General features: G+C 38.1%; 2 protein-coding genes across 3 annotated transcripts in view; one reads left to right on the top strand and one right to left on the bottom strand.

Annotated features, from left to right (window-relative positions):
- The window catches only part of LOC114051732 (zinc finger protein Rlf-like), a gene marked incomplete at its 3' end in the record, with an annotated part of 91,135 nt that extends 79,265 nt beyond the window's left edge, over positions 1–11,870 (bottom strand). The window contains exon 1 of the mRNA XM_027874173.1: positions 11,588–11,870. Within this exon, the coding sequence (XP_027729974.1) occupies positions 11,588–11,773 (186 nt within the window). The remainder of the gene's footprint in view (positions 1–11,587) is intronic.
- A 242-nt stretch (positions 11,871–12,112) lies between these two features.
- Positions 12,113–15,572, top strand: CGGBP1 (CGG triplet repeat binding protein 1). Of its 2 annotated transcripts, none has more exons than XM_027874181.1 (3): positions 12,113–12,258; positions 12,939–13,143; positions 14,937–15,572. In XM_027874181.1, the coding sequence occupies exon 3, from the start codon at positions 14,956–14,958 to the stop codon at positions 15,457–15,459; it is 504 nt and encodes a 167-aa protein (XP_027729982.1). In that variant the 5' UTR covers positions 12,113–12,258; positions 12,939–13,143; positions 14,937–14,955; the 3' UTR covers positions 15,460–15,572. The 2 variants fall into 2 exon arrangements, with proteins under 2 accessions (XP_027729982.1, XP_027729983.1); XM_027874182.1 differs by lacking the exon at positions 12,113–12,258 and adding an exon at positions 12,577–12,695.
- The last annotated feature ends 573 nt before the right edge of the window (positions 15,573–16,145 follow it).

Raw genomic sequence — 16,145 nt, forward strand, 5'->3', positions numbered from 1 at the left:
AACTGTAGTAGTTTAATTTGTCTGTTTAGTGTTCACCTATTCTGAATAGCAGAAATTCAAGCATGATCAAATTTACAAAAAGACAAAAAAAAAAATAAAAAAATTTAAAACTGATTTAAAAAAAAAAGAGATAAGCAATTTTAGAAGTAAAAATAATTCTGCCAGGAACAACTCAGATCTAAAGTGCTTCAGTTAGGATGTTTTTGAAGTAGTTTCTTTGAATAGTTCAGAAAATGTTGTACATAATTCAAATTCAAAGAACTGAGTCTTACAGATTTTCCCACACATCTCCATCTATTGAAGTATTTTCCTTCTTTCAAAAACCTGCTAGATGTTCTCTCTTCCATTTCCTTTGCAAATCTCATATCCTATTTGGACTTGTATATTATAACTTGTATCATCCTCCCTACTCAAGTATAAGGTCTGAGAAGGCAGGGACTGTCTTGTTTTACCTTTGTATTCCTAGTTCCTGTCAAGTACATTCTATGTAACAGGCATTTAATAAATATTTGATGAATTGTGGAAGTAAACTGAAAGAATATGTTTGACATAAGTAGTATAAGTCATATTCTAAAACTAACAGAAAGCTTGTAAGAAAGAAATGGCTGAATTCTATTTTTAAATATCTTATTAAAGTTTGATAACCAGCATGTATTTCATGAAACCTGATAAAATGAACAGTTGCTACTCAACAATTTTCTCTTCCACTTTCCTAAAAGTTTGCCAGCAGTTTTAAATTTTAATACCTTAATACTTTTGAGCTTTAATACTTCAAAACTGAATTAAGACTTTTGGGATATGTATTTAGGAATACACTTGTGATTTCATTCTAAGGAGAATTCCCGGGTGAACAAACTCCTTCTAACAATGCAGGTCTGCACTGCCTCTACAATTTAGTCTTAGAAAGTTACCTAAGGCAGTAAGAGGTTAAGTGATTTGTCTAGGTTCACACAGCCAGTATATATCAGAGGCAGAACTTGAACCCAGGTCTGCTTGGATCTGAGATCAGCTCTATATCCACTATCATGGTGCTTCTATTTAGGACAATGGAACTGTCATAAGATACATACTCATCAAAAATATGTATTAAATATCTATTGGGTACAATGGACTGCAATAGGTGTTCTGGTAATTCTGAACCAATACATTAAGAAAGGAAATTATATTTTTTTAGTTTAATTATTATCTATGCTCCCATGTACACAGTAATAGCCATGTTGTGTGATGACTAATTTTGATACATTTAGCCCTTCTCAGTAATGCAAGGATCTAAGACATCTCCAAAAGTTTCATGATGGAAAAGCTATCCACATCGAGAGAAAGAACTCTGATTGCAGATAGAAGCATAATATTTGCTCTTTTTTTTCCTTCTGTTTTGTTTTGTTTCCTCTTTCTTGTGGTTCCTTGTATTGGTTCTTATTCTTCCTTCAACATTACTAATGTGAAAGCCTACAACAGATTGCACGGCGTCTTGGGAGCAAAGTGGGAAAGGAGGGGGAGAAAAATGTAAAACCCAAAGCTTATGGAAATGATTGTTGATAAATCAAAATAAATTAATTAATAAAAAATATTTTAAAATGTTACTGTCAAGGAGAAACAATGTGAAGAAGTTTATCTGGATTAAAGTACCATAAATTATATAAATTATTTTAAATTACCAATTTTTACATTAAAAAAAAAAAATCTATGCTCCCAGAGGGAGATGATAGGAAAAACAGTCTTTGCATCTCCAGTGCTTAACACAGTACATGTTTAATAATGCTTTAGGACAAAAAAGATACAGAGAAGAAAAACAACATTTTGCAGAATCTCAGAGAAGAGACTTCAAAATTTCATCTACAACAAACACTTCTTGTACGTACCAATTCAGTTTTTGCTTTAAGACTTTTTGTGATGGGAAATCCACTATTTCTAAAAGCATTCCATTCTACGTTTGGACAGCTCTAATTGCTAGGAAATTTTTCTTTACATCATGCAACTTTTTCAATTTCCACCTGTTACTTCTACTTCTTCTCTCTGGGGTTCTTCTGGGGCCAAGAAGACCAAATCTCATCCATTACCCATGTGGTAGTCCTTCAAATACTTGGAAAGCTCTACTCCACACTCTTCCAACCTTCCCACTCCCCTAAATCTTCTCTATCCCAAGCTAAATATTCCCACCTGATAAACATATGGTATTATCTTGACACCTAAGTGGCGCAGTTGATAGAGTGCTGGGCATGGACTCATCTCCTTGAGTTCAAATCTGGCCTCAGACACTAGCAGTATGACCCTGGGCAAGTCCCTTAACCCTGTTTGGCTCAGTTTCCTCATCTGTATGATGAGCTGGAAGAGGAAATGGCAAACCAGTCCAGTATCTTTGCCAACAAGACCCCAAGTGGGGTCATGAACAGTCAGACAGGACTGAAAAATATTATCTTGAAGCCCTTCACCCCTTTGATCAGCATCCTCTGGATGTTTTTCATTTCCTTCTAAAATGTCCCACCCAGAACTGACAATAATAATTGAGAGAGGCCCTGATACAGGGCAAGATAAAGATAATCACTTCTTGTGTTGTAGATAATGTGCCTCTTCTAACGTGTCTAAAGAATGCCTTATTTGGGGGCAGCTAGGTGGTGCAGTGGATAGAGCATTGGCCCTGAAGTCAGGAGGACCTGAGTTCAAAACTGGCCTTGGACCAAACACTTGACACTTACTAGCTGTGTGACCCTGGGCAAGTCACTTAACCCCAATTGCCTAAAAGTAAAAAAAAAATAAAAAATAAAAAGTTTAAAAAAAAAAAGAATGCCTTATTTGGGGGTTGCTATCTCACATTATCTACACATATTGAACTTGCAATACACTAAAACCCCCAGAACGTTTTCAGAAAAACCACTGTCAAACTATGCCTCCTCTATCTTGCACTGTAAGTTAATTTTTTGAAATCAAAATTTTATAATCTTAAATGTATCCGTGATCAATTTAATCTTACTAGACTCAGCCAAGAGGCAATGTTCAAGTCTGTCAAGATATTTTTGGATCCTGATTCTGTCATGCAATGTGTCATCCGATGCGTTATAAAAAAAAAAAATACCTACCAGCTTTGGGTCATCTACAAATATAAGTTAACTGACAAAAACGATCCAAATTAATGACAAATTTGTCTGTAGGGTCAAGTACAGATCCTTAGGACATTCCACTAGAGACTTCCTTCCAAGTTGACAGTTAACCATTAATGACCACTCCTTGTATATTCTAAATCCACCTGACTCTACTACTATTTAGCAAACATCTTTCCCTCTTTCCCTTAAGAAGGACAAAAGAGGTTTTGTCAAATACTTTGCTAAAATGTAGGTAAACAAAAAAAATGGCGACAGTTAACAACCAAATGACTAATAAAAACGAAAAAATGAAATAACAGGTTTCACCTCACACTCAGCAAACTGGTAAACATAACAAAAGATGGTAATAGATATGAAGGAGGGGGTAGCAAGAAGACAAGCACACTAATACCCTTGGTGGATCTATGAATTTGCCCAACCATTCTGGAAAACTTAGAGAGGAACTGGACTTGTGAATTCACTGATATGAGTAATCTCCCCTTAACCAATCAGCATCTTCTCTACAACTATAATCTAGAGAGCTGCCTAGAACACTAATAAGTTAAGTGATTTGTTTAGAATCCCATGGCTGTTATGTGTCAGACGCAATTTTTAAATTTAAATTTTTATGGCTTTCTAACTAGAAAAGAAATGGTTCTTAAAATTTCCAGCCCCTTTAACCTTAAGATCCTATTGCTTGGCACATACTCCAAGGAGATCAAAGACAGAAAGGTCCCATACATATCAAGATCTAAAATCTTCAAAGCACAACTTTTACGGTAGTAAAATGATAAAAACAAAGTAGGTGTCCAACAACTGGGCAATGGCTAAATAAATTATGGCATACTGAAATGACCATATAGCAGTTATATGTGATATACATTATACAGTAATGATCTATTATTACTATTCTATAAGAAATTATGAAAATGAAAAAGTGAGAGAAGCATGGAAAGACATACATACCCAAGTGGAACCAAGAAAACAATACATTTAACATTTATATAGTGCTTTCAGGTTTTCAAAATGCTTTGACTATATTATCTCATCTGATGCTCACAACGTAGTATAAAATGACTACAATGGAAATTGAAAAAATAAAATTTAATTGAATGCCATATAATTATAATGACAAAATTAACTCCCAAGAAGTTGAAAAAAATACATCCTTTCTCTTTTACTGGAAATAGGGAATGTTACATACACTGCCCAACTCAGCTAACATGTTAGTTTTGCTGAACTGTTTTTTCTTTTTCTTTTTTTGGAGACTGGATCTCCTCTATCTCACCCAGGCTGTAAGTCCATCAATCACTCAAGGGCCTACTCCCACTACTGATCAGTACAGGACTTTTGACTTACTCCATTTCTAATTTGGCAAGGTTGGCTCCTTCTTAGTAAGTCTCAGGATTCACCATATTAGTGCGCGTGACTTGGTGCTGACACCCGATGCCTCGATTGGTTTAAACTCTATTGCAGCTCAGAACTCTGGAGCTCAAGAGTTCAGCCTTATCCTCTCCCCTTTCCTCTTACGGGGACTACAGGCATGTGCCACCACACCTGGCTTTTTTCTTCTATTTTAATTTTTGTTAAAAAGGAAAGTGGATATATTTGGAAATGAATGTATTATTTTTAAAAGTCACTAATAAAACAAATTTTAAAATAAAATTTGGGCATACTTTACCAGTTGTATTTCCTAATCTATCAAGTTTTAAAGTAACCCTGTTCAAAAAAAAAAAAAATGAGGCACAATTTCACCCCATCAGCATAGGGCAGAAAACATACTCGGGGCAAATCTCCAAAGGCACCTTCGAAATCCTTTCAGAGCCTCTCAAACCAATACTTTATGGACATGTAATATCCTTCATTTCCCTCCACTTGCTTTTTTTTTTCTTTTGAAAACTGTAAAAATTACCTCATAAAAGTCCCAAGTCAAAATTTTTCAAATCCTAAAGGATAAACATAGTAAGCCAAAGATTCAACAAATAAGCAACTCTCAACACTTTTCCATATCACCCCTTTTCTAACCCTCAGCTTCTATATCTCTACATAAGTGGTAGTATAAAAGGAACAATGAACTAGATCTGAAGACCTGGATTCAGAGTCTTGACTCTACCACTTATTAATCCAATGGCTAAGACATTCAATTTCTTCAACTACAAAATAAAGAAGCTAGATTACATAATTTTAAAGATCCTTCCTAGCTTCAAAATTCAATGATTTTTTGATAATGTTTGCATTTACTGCTAAAAGTCTAGATCAGCTAGACTAATTATTTCTATACTGAGCAAGCTTTCCTATGAAGTAATATGAGGTTGTTGGATGTCTTCAGGTGCTTACCACTAGGAAGTCAACAATAGTAAAACAAATTCACCACTGTCCATTATTTTTATCTCTTGGAATATTATTTACTGAAACAGGACATACACTTTAGGTGACTTAGTCATTAAAATTGTTAAAAAGGCAATGTTAAAAATATGTACATTTATAATAAGAAAAGCTATTTTTCAATTCATAGTCTGCCCATTTTGTTTAATCCTTTCAGACTAAGATGCTAACAAGATAATGCTATACCTGAAATATCTAGGATATCAAACATAGAATAAAAGTAAAGTATACAAAACTATTCAAGAAACAAAGAAGTGATTTTTTGAAGTCCAGGAACATGATCCTAATGTCAAATAAATAGAAAGGTTTTTTTAAAATTTAAACCTTCTTTATATTATCTAGTATTCTAGATTTCATTTCAATTTTATGTATGCTATTGACTTATTCAAATCAATCCTAAAGTTTGCAGAATAACACCTTAAACATAAAGCAAATATACAATAACAAAATAAAGTCCATATTATAGTGTATACACACACATATACACACACACGTCTTAGTTAATTTTCCTTTTCTTGATGAAGGTATAAATACAGGTACTATTTGATTCCTATAAATATTCAAATAGTTACATCTATAAATATTAAATGATTTAGCATCTTTGAATTTTCCATCATTTGATGCTAATGTTTAATAGTAAGCAAGGAAGCTTTCTATTTAAACTAAAAGGGCATTTTAAGTACTTAAATTTTCTCTAAATTTTAATTAATGACAAAATGTTACCAACTTCTTATGTTAATATATTTTATAAGCATCAAGATACTAAAAGTTGCTAAGTATTATGCTACTATTACTTGGGAAGAAATGATTAGGAAGTCCATTTTAATAAATGTCAAATTTATTAAACACCTATATGCAATGTACTATGCTTGCTGTATGAGGCAGGAGAAAAGAGGTTTGGGACAAAACTATGCAATCCTTGCTATTATAACTTATAATACAATGTCAACATATTCATTATGGTAATGAAGTTTAGGTAGAAGATTACAACCTTATGAGTCTAGAAAAACTACTCAGATATACAATAATAATAGCTAGCATTTATATAGTACTTTAAGGTTTGCAAAGTCCTTTACAAATACAGTCAATCCTCAACACTCATGTTTAACTTCCAGGACTTCAAGCATTAATGTGATTTATTAGTAACTTTACTTTCAAACTGGCAACCTTGCACATTCCCCACCATGTGAAGCAGAGAAAAACATAAAAGGCACAATATGTGCAAGATTGTGGAGCAGCTAGTGTCCTACAAGATCTTATTCATTCCACCACTGTGAAGAGTTCCTCATGCATTCATTGCATATTTTCATTGCTTGCCCTTAAAATTCAAGTTTTGTGTTGCATTTGTGTCCCCAAAGCATAGTATAAGTCCTTTGAGCTCTAAGCACAAACATGCAAAGTCAGCTGTGAGACACACAGAATGGAATGTCTGTAGCCAGCCACGAGTTTGGTGTCAACAAATCAACAATTCATTATATCCGCAAAAAGGAGGAAAGTATTTATGGAACTATAGATTGCATGTGTTATGAAAAGTATATTTTCTGAAATCAATTTTTTTGTTTTTGTTTTTCTTTTTTTTTTAATTGAGATGTGAGCACAAAAGGTCAGAGAATTCTTGGACATGTTTTGCATGTTACCAACTTTATTTCATGTACTGAATTTTATGGGTTATTTCATAGTTACTGTGTAAAGAAAAGTACATATCAGAATTAGCTTTGCTATAAAGAATTATTAGTAGAAAAGTGTATTTTTAGCAATCTCTAGCAAAAGATTTCATTATTTGGTGGTTGCAGGTACCTAATTCCCTATCTATCATAGATTCAATGTTTTAACATTTCTTTTTTAGACTTTTGCCCTTTTGAGGAATCAAAGTTGAAGACTGACTGTATTATCTTGTTTTATCTACACAACAACTTTGGAAGTTAGGTGCTATTATCACCCCTATTTTACTGATGAGGAAATTGAAGCAGACAGAGGTTAAGTGACTTGTCCAGGGTCACCCAGGTAGTTAGTGAGGCCAGATTTGAACTCAGTTTTTCCTTACTCCATGTCCATCCACTGAGTCACACAAGAAAATCAAAAGGGGCAACTACGTGGCACAGAGGATAGAGTTCCTGCCTTGGAGTCAGGAGGACCTGAGTTCAAATCTGTCCTCAGACACTTGACACATACTAGCTGTGTGATCCTGGGCAAGTCACTTAACCCTGACTGCCTCACAAAAAAAAAAAAATTCAAAAAAAATAGAGCACTTACATCCAAGAGTAAGCTAGAGCCAACTCAAACAGGCTGCCCAGTAGACTGTCATACTTTCAGTGTCAACATTTACACCTCAAAAATCAGCAAATGCTATGAATCTGGGCTTCACTTATAGTACTTAAAAAAATTATTTAGACTTAAGAAAGTGAAGAAAATTAGGTATTGCATGTACATGCCATCCCACTCCCAGTCAGTTGTTAAACATTTACCAGCATTCCCTTGATTACATCAATATACTAACTGAACAACTAATTCTGTTGTTTCAGAGAGTTAAAATGTAAAGTTATCAAACTTTTTCATTCAACAACCCAAGGATACTCCCATGAACTTTTTCAGTCAGACACACACATAAATCTTCCATTTCTTTTTGCATCCATCACAATTATTTATAATTCTGCTGTTCTAGTCTCCCTTCTGGCATTGAAGCAAATTTTTAAGACTGTCAAGGACAGAGTATCAAAGAAGGGAGATTCATGATACAGTGATGCACATGGCCAATTCATCCACTTCATATATCTTTGAGTTCAGCGTTGTTGTCATAAAATCACTTTTATCTATCATCCCAATTCCATCCCATCCAGAAAGTCTCAGAACCCTAAGTGTTCTTTACTCTACTTTGAGAACTACTAGAGAATGCTGTAATGTTAAAGAGAATTATTTCACTCAGTACATGTTTAGTGCAATGGATTAAGTTTAATTATTTCTTAAGGCAAGAAATACAAGTCTACCTTTGATATTTTATCAGGAGTTAAGCTGGTGCCTTAAAATTTCTGATAATTGTATTTCAATATAACTGGTTTCCTTTGTATTCCTATGCATTTTATCTTATGCTTTTAAAATTATTGTTCTTAGAAGGGTTCCATGAAATTCAGACAACCAAAAAGGACCCCTTCTCTATACCAACATCTCTCTCCACCTATACAACCAGCTGGCAAGAAATTTTGATTCAGTATTTCTACTTCTCTCAAGTTAAGTTCACTTGAAGTCTTTCTACTCTTTCCACTCTGCAAGACCATACATGTACAATGAATAATTTTAAAATTAATTCTCTAAATGCATATTAACTATTTTACAGATTATTCATAGATAATTCAGCCTGCTTAGCAAAATGGGAACTTGTTTAATTAACTGTTAGCTTAAGAAAAATAATTATAAAAGTAAACCTCTATTTTGGACTACTATTTTGGTGGTGGGGTTTTTTTTGGGGGGGTGAGGCAATTTAAGTGACTTGCCTAGGGTCACACAGCTTTTGAACTCAAGTCCTCCTGACTCTTGGGCCAGTGCTCTATCAACTGCATCACCTAGCTGCCCCTGGACTACTATTTTGGATTATATATTCCATTGCTCCCTTACTCAAGCCAATTAGCACTGAGAAATTTAAGTTGACTATACTAAAACTTGTTTGCTCAACAGTGAAATTCAGCAAAGGCAGACCACCTTTTACTCCAGGGGTAAAGCCTATAGAGGTAGTCTCTGGCACAGTAGATACCACACCTGAGTTCAAATGTAAACACACATATACTAGCTATGTGACTCTGGGTATGTCACTTAACCTCTGCTTCAGTTTTCCTCAATTGGAAAATAAGAATAATAGCACCTATCTCACAGAGTTGTTGTGAGGATCAAATGACGTACGCTGTAAAAGCATTTAGCAGAGAGTAGATGCTATATAAATACTTACTTCTCCTCTCCCCTTTTCTAAAATTTTAAAATACATAGAATTACAAAAGAAACTAATTATAATGAAACAACAACCAAAATATTTTAAAGTTCAAGGACCTCAGGTTAAGAATCTTTATGTTTTAGGTCATCTAAAAAAGGCTCAGAGGCATAAATCCTATATACTGCTTAAAAAAAGAGCTTTAGCATTTTATAAAAATAGCAAGTCAGTCTGTAATAAAACTTTCTGATACAATGAAGCATGTAAAAGCCCTGATGTGTTGCCATTTTACAATGTGGAATAGATCCTTTTTTTCTGTTTTTCTTGTTCATATTCACTTTGTTTTCACTAACCAGTCAATGTTGTTATGGAACACAACAAAAAACAAAATAAAAAATAATGTTAAGTACTGCAAAAATGGGGAGCCCCTTACCTTTTAGAAGATTAGGTCCTACATTAAATTAAAAGATTATAGTATCAAGGATAAATATAAATAACATGTAAAATGAAATGTTACTCCTTTATAATGTGGATAGGAGAAAAATGTAAAAACAAACAAAAACAAAACACCCTACAGAATCAGGTTTTTAACACTAAACAATGGTTCTAAATGTATCCAATAGTTTTCTTAGAAGTCAAGGTAGTCAAGTAAGATCATTTGTAACATAAATCTCCTCAGGAACTATAAATTACAGCATTTACAAACCAGGGTTCCTTCCTGGTTACATGATTTCTAGATGGTTAACAATGGTGATGATAGCACTAAAGACATATTAGGTCAACTTCAGAGAAACACAAGATGTATTTTTCAAGTAAGTCACTATATAGAACTTTTGCTTACATTGCCAATCAACAGTGGGGCCATCCTTCTAGGCAAAACAACAACCATTCACAAGCTACTTATTCTAAAAAGTCAACAAATAAACAGCTTATATTTCCAAGATGTCAACCTTATCTTTTCTCCCTCTTCAACATCCCAACTCAGAATGACACAATCAAATGTTAGTAAATATGAAGTCCATTAATTTAATAGTCCAAGTATACCATTATTTTTCATTCCTATTTGTTATATAAGGGCAAAAAGCAAAGCAAGGAGAAAAAAAACCTTTACTAAAAATACTTTCAAAATAGGATTTTTTAAAATCTCAGACTTTCAGTATGGAAAACAGGAGCCAGAAGTAGACTCTTTGGGGACTGTATGGGAATGTAAACTTTAAGTTATTATGTATATGTCAGTGAAAGCATACCTCTTAAATTTTCTCTTAGGTAAGTACTTTAGGAGTAGCAACGTTTTGATTTAATCTAAAGACTCAAATCTACACTGAAATATAGCGGCTGCAGACTGAAAAGGGGCAAAGAGTTTTCTGTCACTGCCGCTACACTATTTCACTATCATGACTGCAACATAAAGGAAGAAGTGGGGTTGTAATTTTAACAATGCTTAAAAAACGACTTTCCTTTGGGTAGTTAGTATTGAGAAAGGTGAAACGTGGGGGATAGTAAAGGATGGGGGGCGCGTCATTTTCCCACAAGAAGGAGGGAAAAATCAAAACAAAACACAGAGTAGCCGTGGTTCAGGGCCTGAGCAAAAGACAGAAGTAGCCCCAGCTGGGTGTCAGGGAGGGGATGACAGGAGACCCTGGCTGCGGGGGAGGGGAAGAGATGACAGGAGAGGGGGCAGTAGAGAGTTGACATGTCACCCACCCCGAAACAGTGGAGAACAAGGTGGGAAAGAGGGGGTAAAGCAGAAACATTACTTAAGGAGGTTTTGGGGGTGTGTGTGAGACAAGGAGGAGGCAGGGGAGAGGACTGGATGTTTAACACCGGAAAAGAGATGGTCTCAAGCAGGCACTGACTTAAACCTCATGAACTGGGCAGAGAAGAATAAGGATGGGGGGAGGAAGATGAAGGCTTAGTATGTGGAAGTCGGGGGGATGACCACTGGGCCAGGGGGCAACACCCCCCCACTTCCCTCTGACCTCTCATCCCCTCTGCACCCTAGTACCGGGGTCAACGCGGCCCCGCCCCCTCCCGGGTGCCCGCAGCCTCCGTTCCCCACCCCCTCCCCCAGGAGCGTGCGCCGTAAGCACCCCTCCGGACCAGGGGAGGACGAAGGAGGAGAAAATGTGGGGCTGGAGAGGGAGGTCAAAGGGGAAGCGTGCCCCCACCCCCAGCAGCCGGGAGGGCGGCCACTGCTGTTTCTCACCTGACAGAAGCGGCGGCAGTAATCCCGGCTGCTGATCCTGCTGCTGCTGCTTCCAACGCCGCAGCCGCCTCCTCCATCGCCACCAGCCCCGGCTCCGAATGCGACGGAACCCGGAGGGGAGTCCACGATAGCCTCGAGTTCTTCCCCAAGGCGCTCGGCCTCCTGGTCGCTCTCTTCCTCCGCCATGAGGCTCTCGCAGCCCAGCGCGTACCAGCCCCAGCGAAGCCGTCGCTGCCGCTGCTAACCTACTCCTCCTCCTCTAATTCCCTCCCCTCTTTCCCCCCCAGCCGGACAAGCGCCGCTCTGCCGGGGCCCTACTTCCGGCTCCGCCCACCCCCGCCCCCAATCTGCATTGGCCATCTCTCGCCGCCAGTCACCCTGGCTCCCGCCCTCTAGCTGCCATTGGCCGGAGTGGCCGTCCGTCTGACCCGCCAACCAGCCGTTGGACAGCGCTTCACGGCGGTTGCTGGGGGCCGCCTACCGTGCTTCGCAATAGGCCGCGGAGGAGGACGGGGCGCGGCGGGGGACACGGCGGCCGCCGCGGGGCTTGATCGGGCGACGGTGGCAGCGGCAACTGGTCCTCCTCCTTCTCCCTTTCCCACCTCCTTCGCCTCCTCCCCCTTCCTGGTTGCTTCTCGTCCTCCTCCCCTAGTGGCGGCCCTGATCCTACGGTACCGAGCAGCGGGGAAGCTGTGGGCGGGCCGGGCCGTTGGTGCGGGCTGTGGGCCCGGGGCCTTCTGTCCCGGAATCAGGCGGGGAGTGGGGGTGGGGGGGGTGGGAGCCGTTGACTGTGGGAGGAAGAAGGAAGACGGCAAACCTGTCAGCGGCCGCCGCCGCAGCCTCGCTGCTGACCCCCCCTCCCCACCCGGAACTGTCGGCTTCTCGGTGGTGGGGTGTCTGGGCTCGAGGGGCCGGGGGCGGGGGGGGGAGGGCCGGGAGGAAGCTTCCCACCCCCACCCCCGTCTTCCCCGCTTTCTCTCCCCCCCCCACAGCGGAGCGGGGAAGTAGAGGCGCCGGCGGGCGCGCTCGTCCGGTTTAGGGTGGGAATCCCGATTCCCAAGGGGATGCTCAACTCCTCCTTTCCGGAACACTCGGGCTTGGGAACTGAGTAAGGGAGGGGCGAGAAGAGGAGGGGAGGTCCGAGAGGGTATCCAGAGCAGGGATTGGGTGTGCTTAGGAGAAGGGTGGGGGGCGCGTTGTAGGGGTCCGGGCTGGGGGCTGGTGCCTAGGGGGACCCGTTTTTGAGCCACCTGTTTGGTGGTTGTTGTTGACACTCTTTTGCACCTCTTTTTCACTCCCACTTCCTCTTTCCCTTCTCCCCTCCTCCCCTTCCATTTTTCTTTTACTCTAGTAAGGGAATGACTACCAGGTACGCCAGCGAAAATAGGGTGCAAGCCCAGAAACCATTTCTCTACCACCACTTGTTGAGAAACTGATTTGAAAGCAACTCTGTGTTTGGAACAGGCAGAGGGTGCCCGGATTTGACATCTCTGTTTTCTCAGATTGGGAACCCTTCACTGCTAAGTGTCAAGGCAACAAAACTGGAAACTAACTTGGTAAACATTTAAACTTGAAAATAGCATTTCCCAGTTGACTTTATTTTGCATTTAGTAATGTTTAGAACTTTGCATTTTCAAATTCCTCATATGCGCCAGTTCTTAATCTTGCTTTAATTAAAAAAAAAATTTCTGCTGAAATAATAACTAGCATTTATTTAATGCTTTAAGGTTTGCAAAGTGCTTTATAAATATTAACTTTTTTTATCCTCACAACAATCCTGGAAAAAATTTGTTCATCACTTTTATAAATTCCAACTAGGTAGGTGGTTGAATACGTAGTATCAAGCCAAGTCAATTGTACACTTGTAAGGACTTAAGATTGTCATAAAAGAAGAAATTTTCACACGTAGATCTGAAGTTGAATAGATCACTTAAGATCATTTAAGGGTCCAAGTCAGGGATTCTTAACTTTGTGTGTGTGTTGTGGATACATTTGGCAGTCTGGTGAATCTTGTGGACCCTGTCTCAGAATAATATTTTAAGTGCATAAAATAATGTAAAATTCCAGAGGAAACCAATTATACTGAAATGCTGTTGTCAAAATATTTTAAAAAGATAAGTTTATAGATCTCAGGTTAAGAATCTCTGCTTTAAGTGAAGGATATTTTGAGACTTCATGGATTTACTTTTAATCATAACCTTTTAGATAGAAATAGAAAAATGGTGGACAGAGTGTTTGGCTTGGAGTCACTAAGACCTCTGAGGAAGTCACTTAACTTCTATGTGCTTGAGACAACTATATATAGAACAAATCCCAGAGATGTTTCCATGTTCAGGAGCATGGAGTTTTCAAATCAGCAATCCCACATACTGACCAACTCAGGGATCCTTTGTAGATGTGTAACTTTTCAGATAGAAAATAATGTGATACCCAGCGATGGTTTTTACTGTACAGTTGGGTCCAGTAACCTGCTGAAACCAACCCAGAGGCAACATAGTGTAGTGGAAAGAGCTCCTAGATGGGAGAGAAGTAAATTCAGTATAGCCATTAACTCTTAGCGGTTATCTGACTGTAGCCAGATTACTTTACATATTAGAGACTCAGTTTTCTCATGTGTTCAGTAGGCATAATACTACCATATCATTGTCATTATATAGGATTTTGCCATATAATATGTATGTAAAGCACTATGCAAACCTAAAAATACTATATAAATGCCAGTTATTATTATTACTAAACTGGTACATAGACAACTACAAATTATTGATAATTTTGATGATAAACAATCATCTGTTTTATTATTATTCTCAAGTTTTCAAACCTTAACTTTTTAACTCAACTTTGGATGTTTAAAATTTGCCTTCAGTTTGTCTTTTATACCACTCATAGTCGTTTTTAGACTGCTTAACACCTTTGTAAAACCTTCAGTCACATTTCTAGCTGTGTAACTAGTCTACATTTGACATTACTTCTATAATCCTGCTTAAAATAGTATAATCAGCTTTAACATATATCATGACAGAGGACAAAGCTGTAATTTTTTTTTCTTGTTTGCAAAATAGGATTGGCAACAATTTGAGTTTTGCTATAGAATTTGATAAATATTTATTGGCTTGATCTCTTGTTCTAGTACCCTGTAATCTGTTTTACTTAACTTTTTAAAAAATCAAGAAATTTACTGATGTGGTAGTAACTTGCCTCTAATTTTCCATATTGTGATTTTCTCTAGTCTGTTTTATCAGATTTCTTTAGGTAAGCATATAGTTTTAGGGATTTTCCTCCCATCTTTTGTTGTTAATTGTGGATAGAATATCCTGTTCTCATCCATTTGTTTCTCTTATTTTGAAAGACCCTTATTGAAAACCAGAATGGAGCGATTTGTAGTAACATCTCCTCCTGCTCGAAACCGTTCCAAGACTGCTTTGTATGTGACTCCTTTGGATCGTGTCACTGAGTTTGGAGGTGAATTACATGAAGATGGAGGAAAACTGTTCTGCACTTCTTGCAACGTGGTACTTAATCATGTTCGCAAGTCTGCCATCAGTGATCACCTCAAGTCCAAGACTCATACCAAAAGAAAGGCTGAGTTTGAAGAACAGAATGTAAGGAAGAAACAAAGGCCTCTTACAGCATCTCTTCAGTGCAACAGTACTGCGCAGACAGAGAAAATCAGTGTTATCCAGGACTTTGTGAAAATGTGCCTGGAAGCCAACATCCCACTTGAGAAAGCTGATCACCCAGCAGTTCGTGCTTTCCTGTCTCGCCATGTGAAGAATGGTGGCTCCATACCTAAGTCAGACCAACTAAGGAGAGCTTACCTCCCTGATGGGTATGAGAATGAGAATCAGCTCCTTAACTCACAAGATTGTTGACAAGGGAGGTTATCATCATTGTGAACAAGACAAATGACGTGGAGTATTAAAGTTATGTGTTGATTGTGTGGTTCATTTTTATATTTATTTCATTAAAATCATGTGATACAGAATAGTTTTGCAATGTGTATATAGCTGCGGAAGTGACAACCTCACTGCAGAGCTTACTGATAATTTAGCCACTGGTGGTGTAAGACAGAACTTCAGTTTAGAGTATGCTAGAATATCTAAAGCCTGATGGTTTTCTTTCAAACTTATGGTTTTCCCCTAAAAGGTTTATGTGTCAAAAGTCCTGCCCTGCTTTTTACCATGTATGACTGTTCCATAAGAAGTTCCTTAAATATTTTCAATGAAAAATAGCATAAGAAACTGAAGCTGCTGCCAAGGAATACTGCTGATGGTTAATTTTTTTTGTTTGTTTTTTTGTTATTGGAGGGTTTTTTGGTCTAATTAGAGTGCCATCTAATACAATAAAATGTGCTTCTGCTGTATTCTTAGTTCAGAACAGGTGAAGGCTCTTATTGTCCCATTTCAAGCTATACTTTAGTATAACTTGGTTGTCTTAAGTGTCCCCTTATCCCACCTTTTTCCATTTCTTCCTCAGCTTCAAATCAACAAATTACTTAATTCTACTTTTTTTTCATGAGTGCCAGAAATCATAGTAAGACATTAGGTAACAGTGATTT

This window comes from Vombatus ursinus, unplaced genomic scaffold (genome assembly GCF_900497805.2).
Source record: "Vombatus ursinus unplaced genomic scaffold, bare-nosed wombat genome assembly UNPS02014805.1, whole genome shotgun sequence".
Classification (NCBI taxonomy): Eukaryota; Metazoa; Chordata; class Mammalia; order Diprotodontia; family Vombatidae; genus Vombatus; species Vombatus ursinus.

Bases quoted from the DNA above. Each gene is read 5' to 3' on its own strand.
- CGGBP1 (XM_027874181.1), top strand. From the start codon at position 14,956: ATGGAGCGATTTGTAGTAACATCTCCTCCTGCTCGAAACCGTTCCAAG.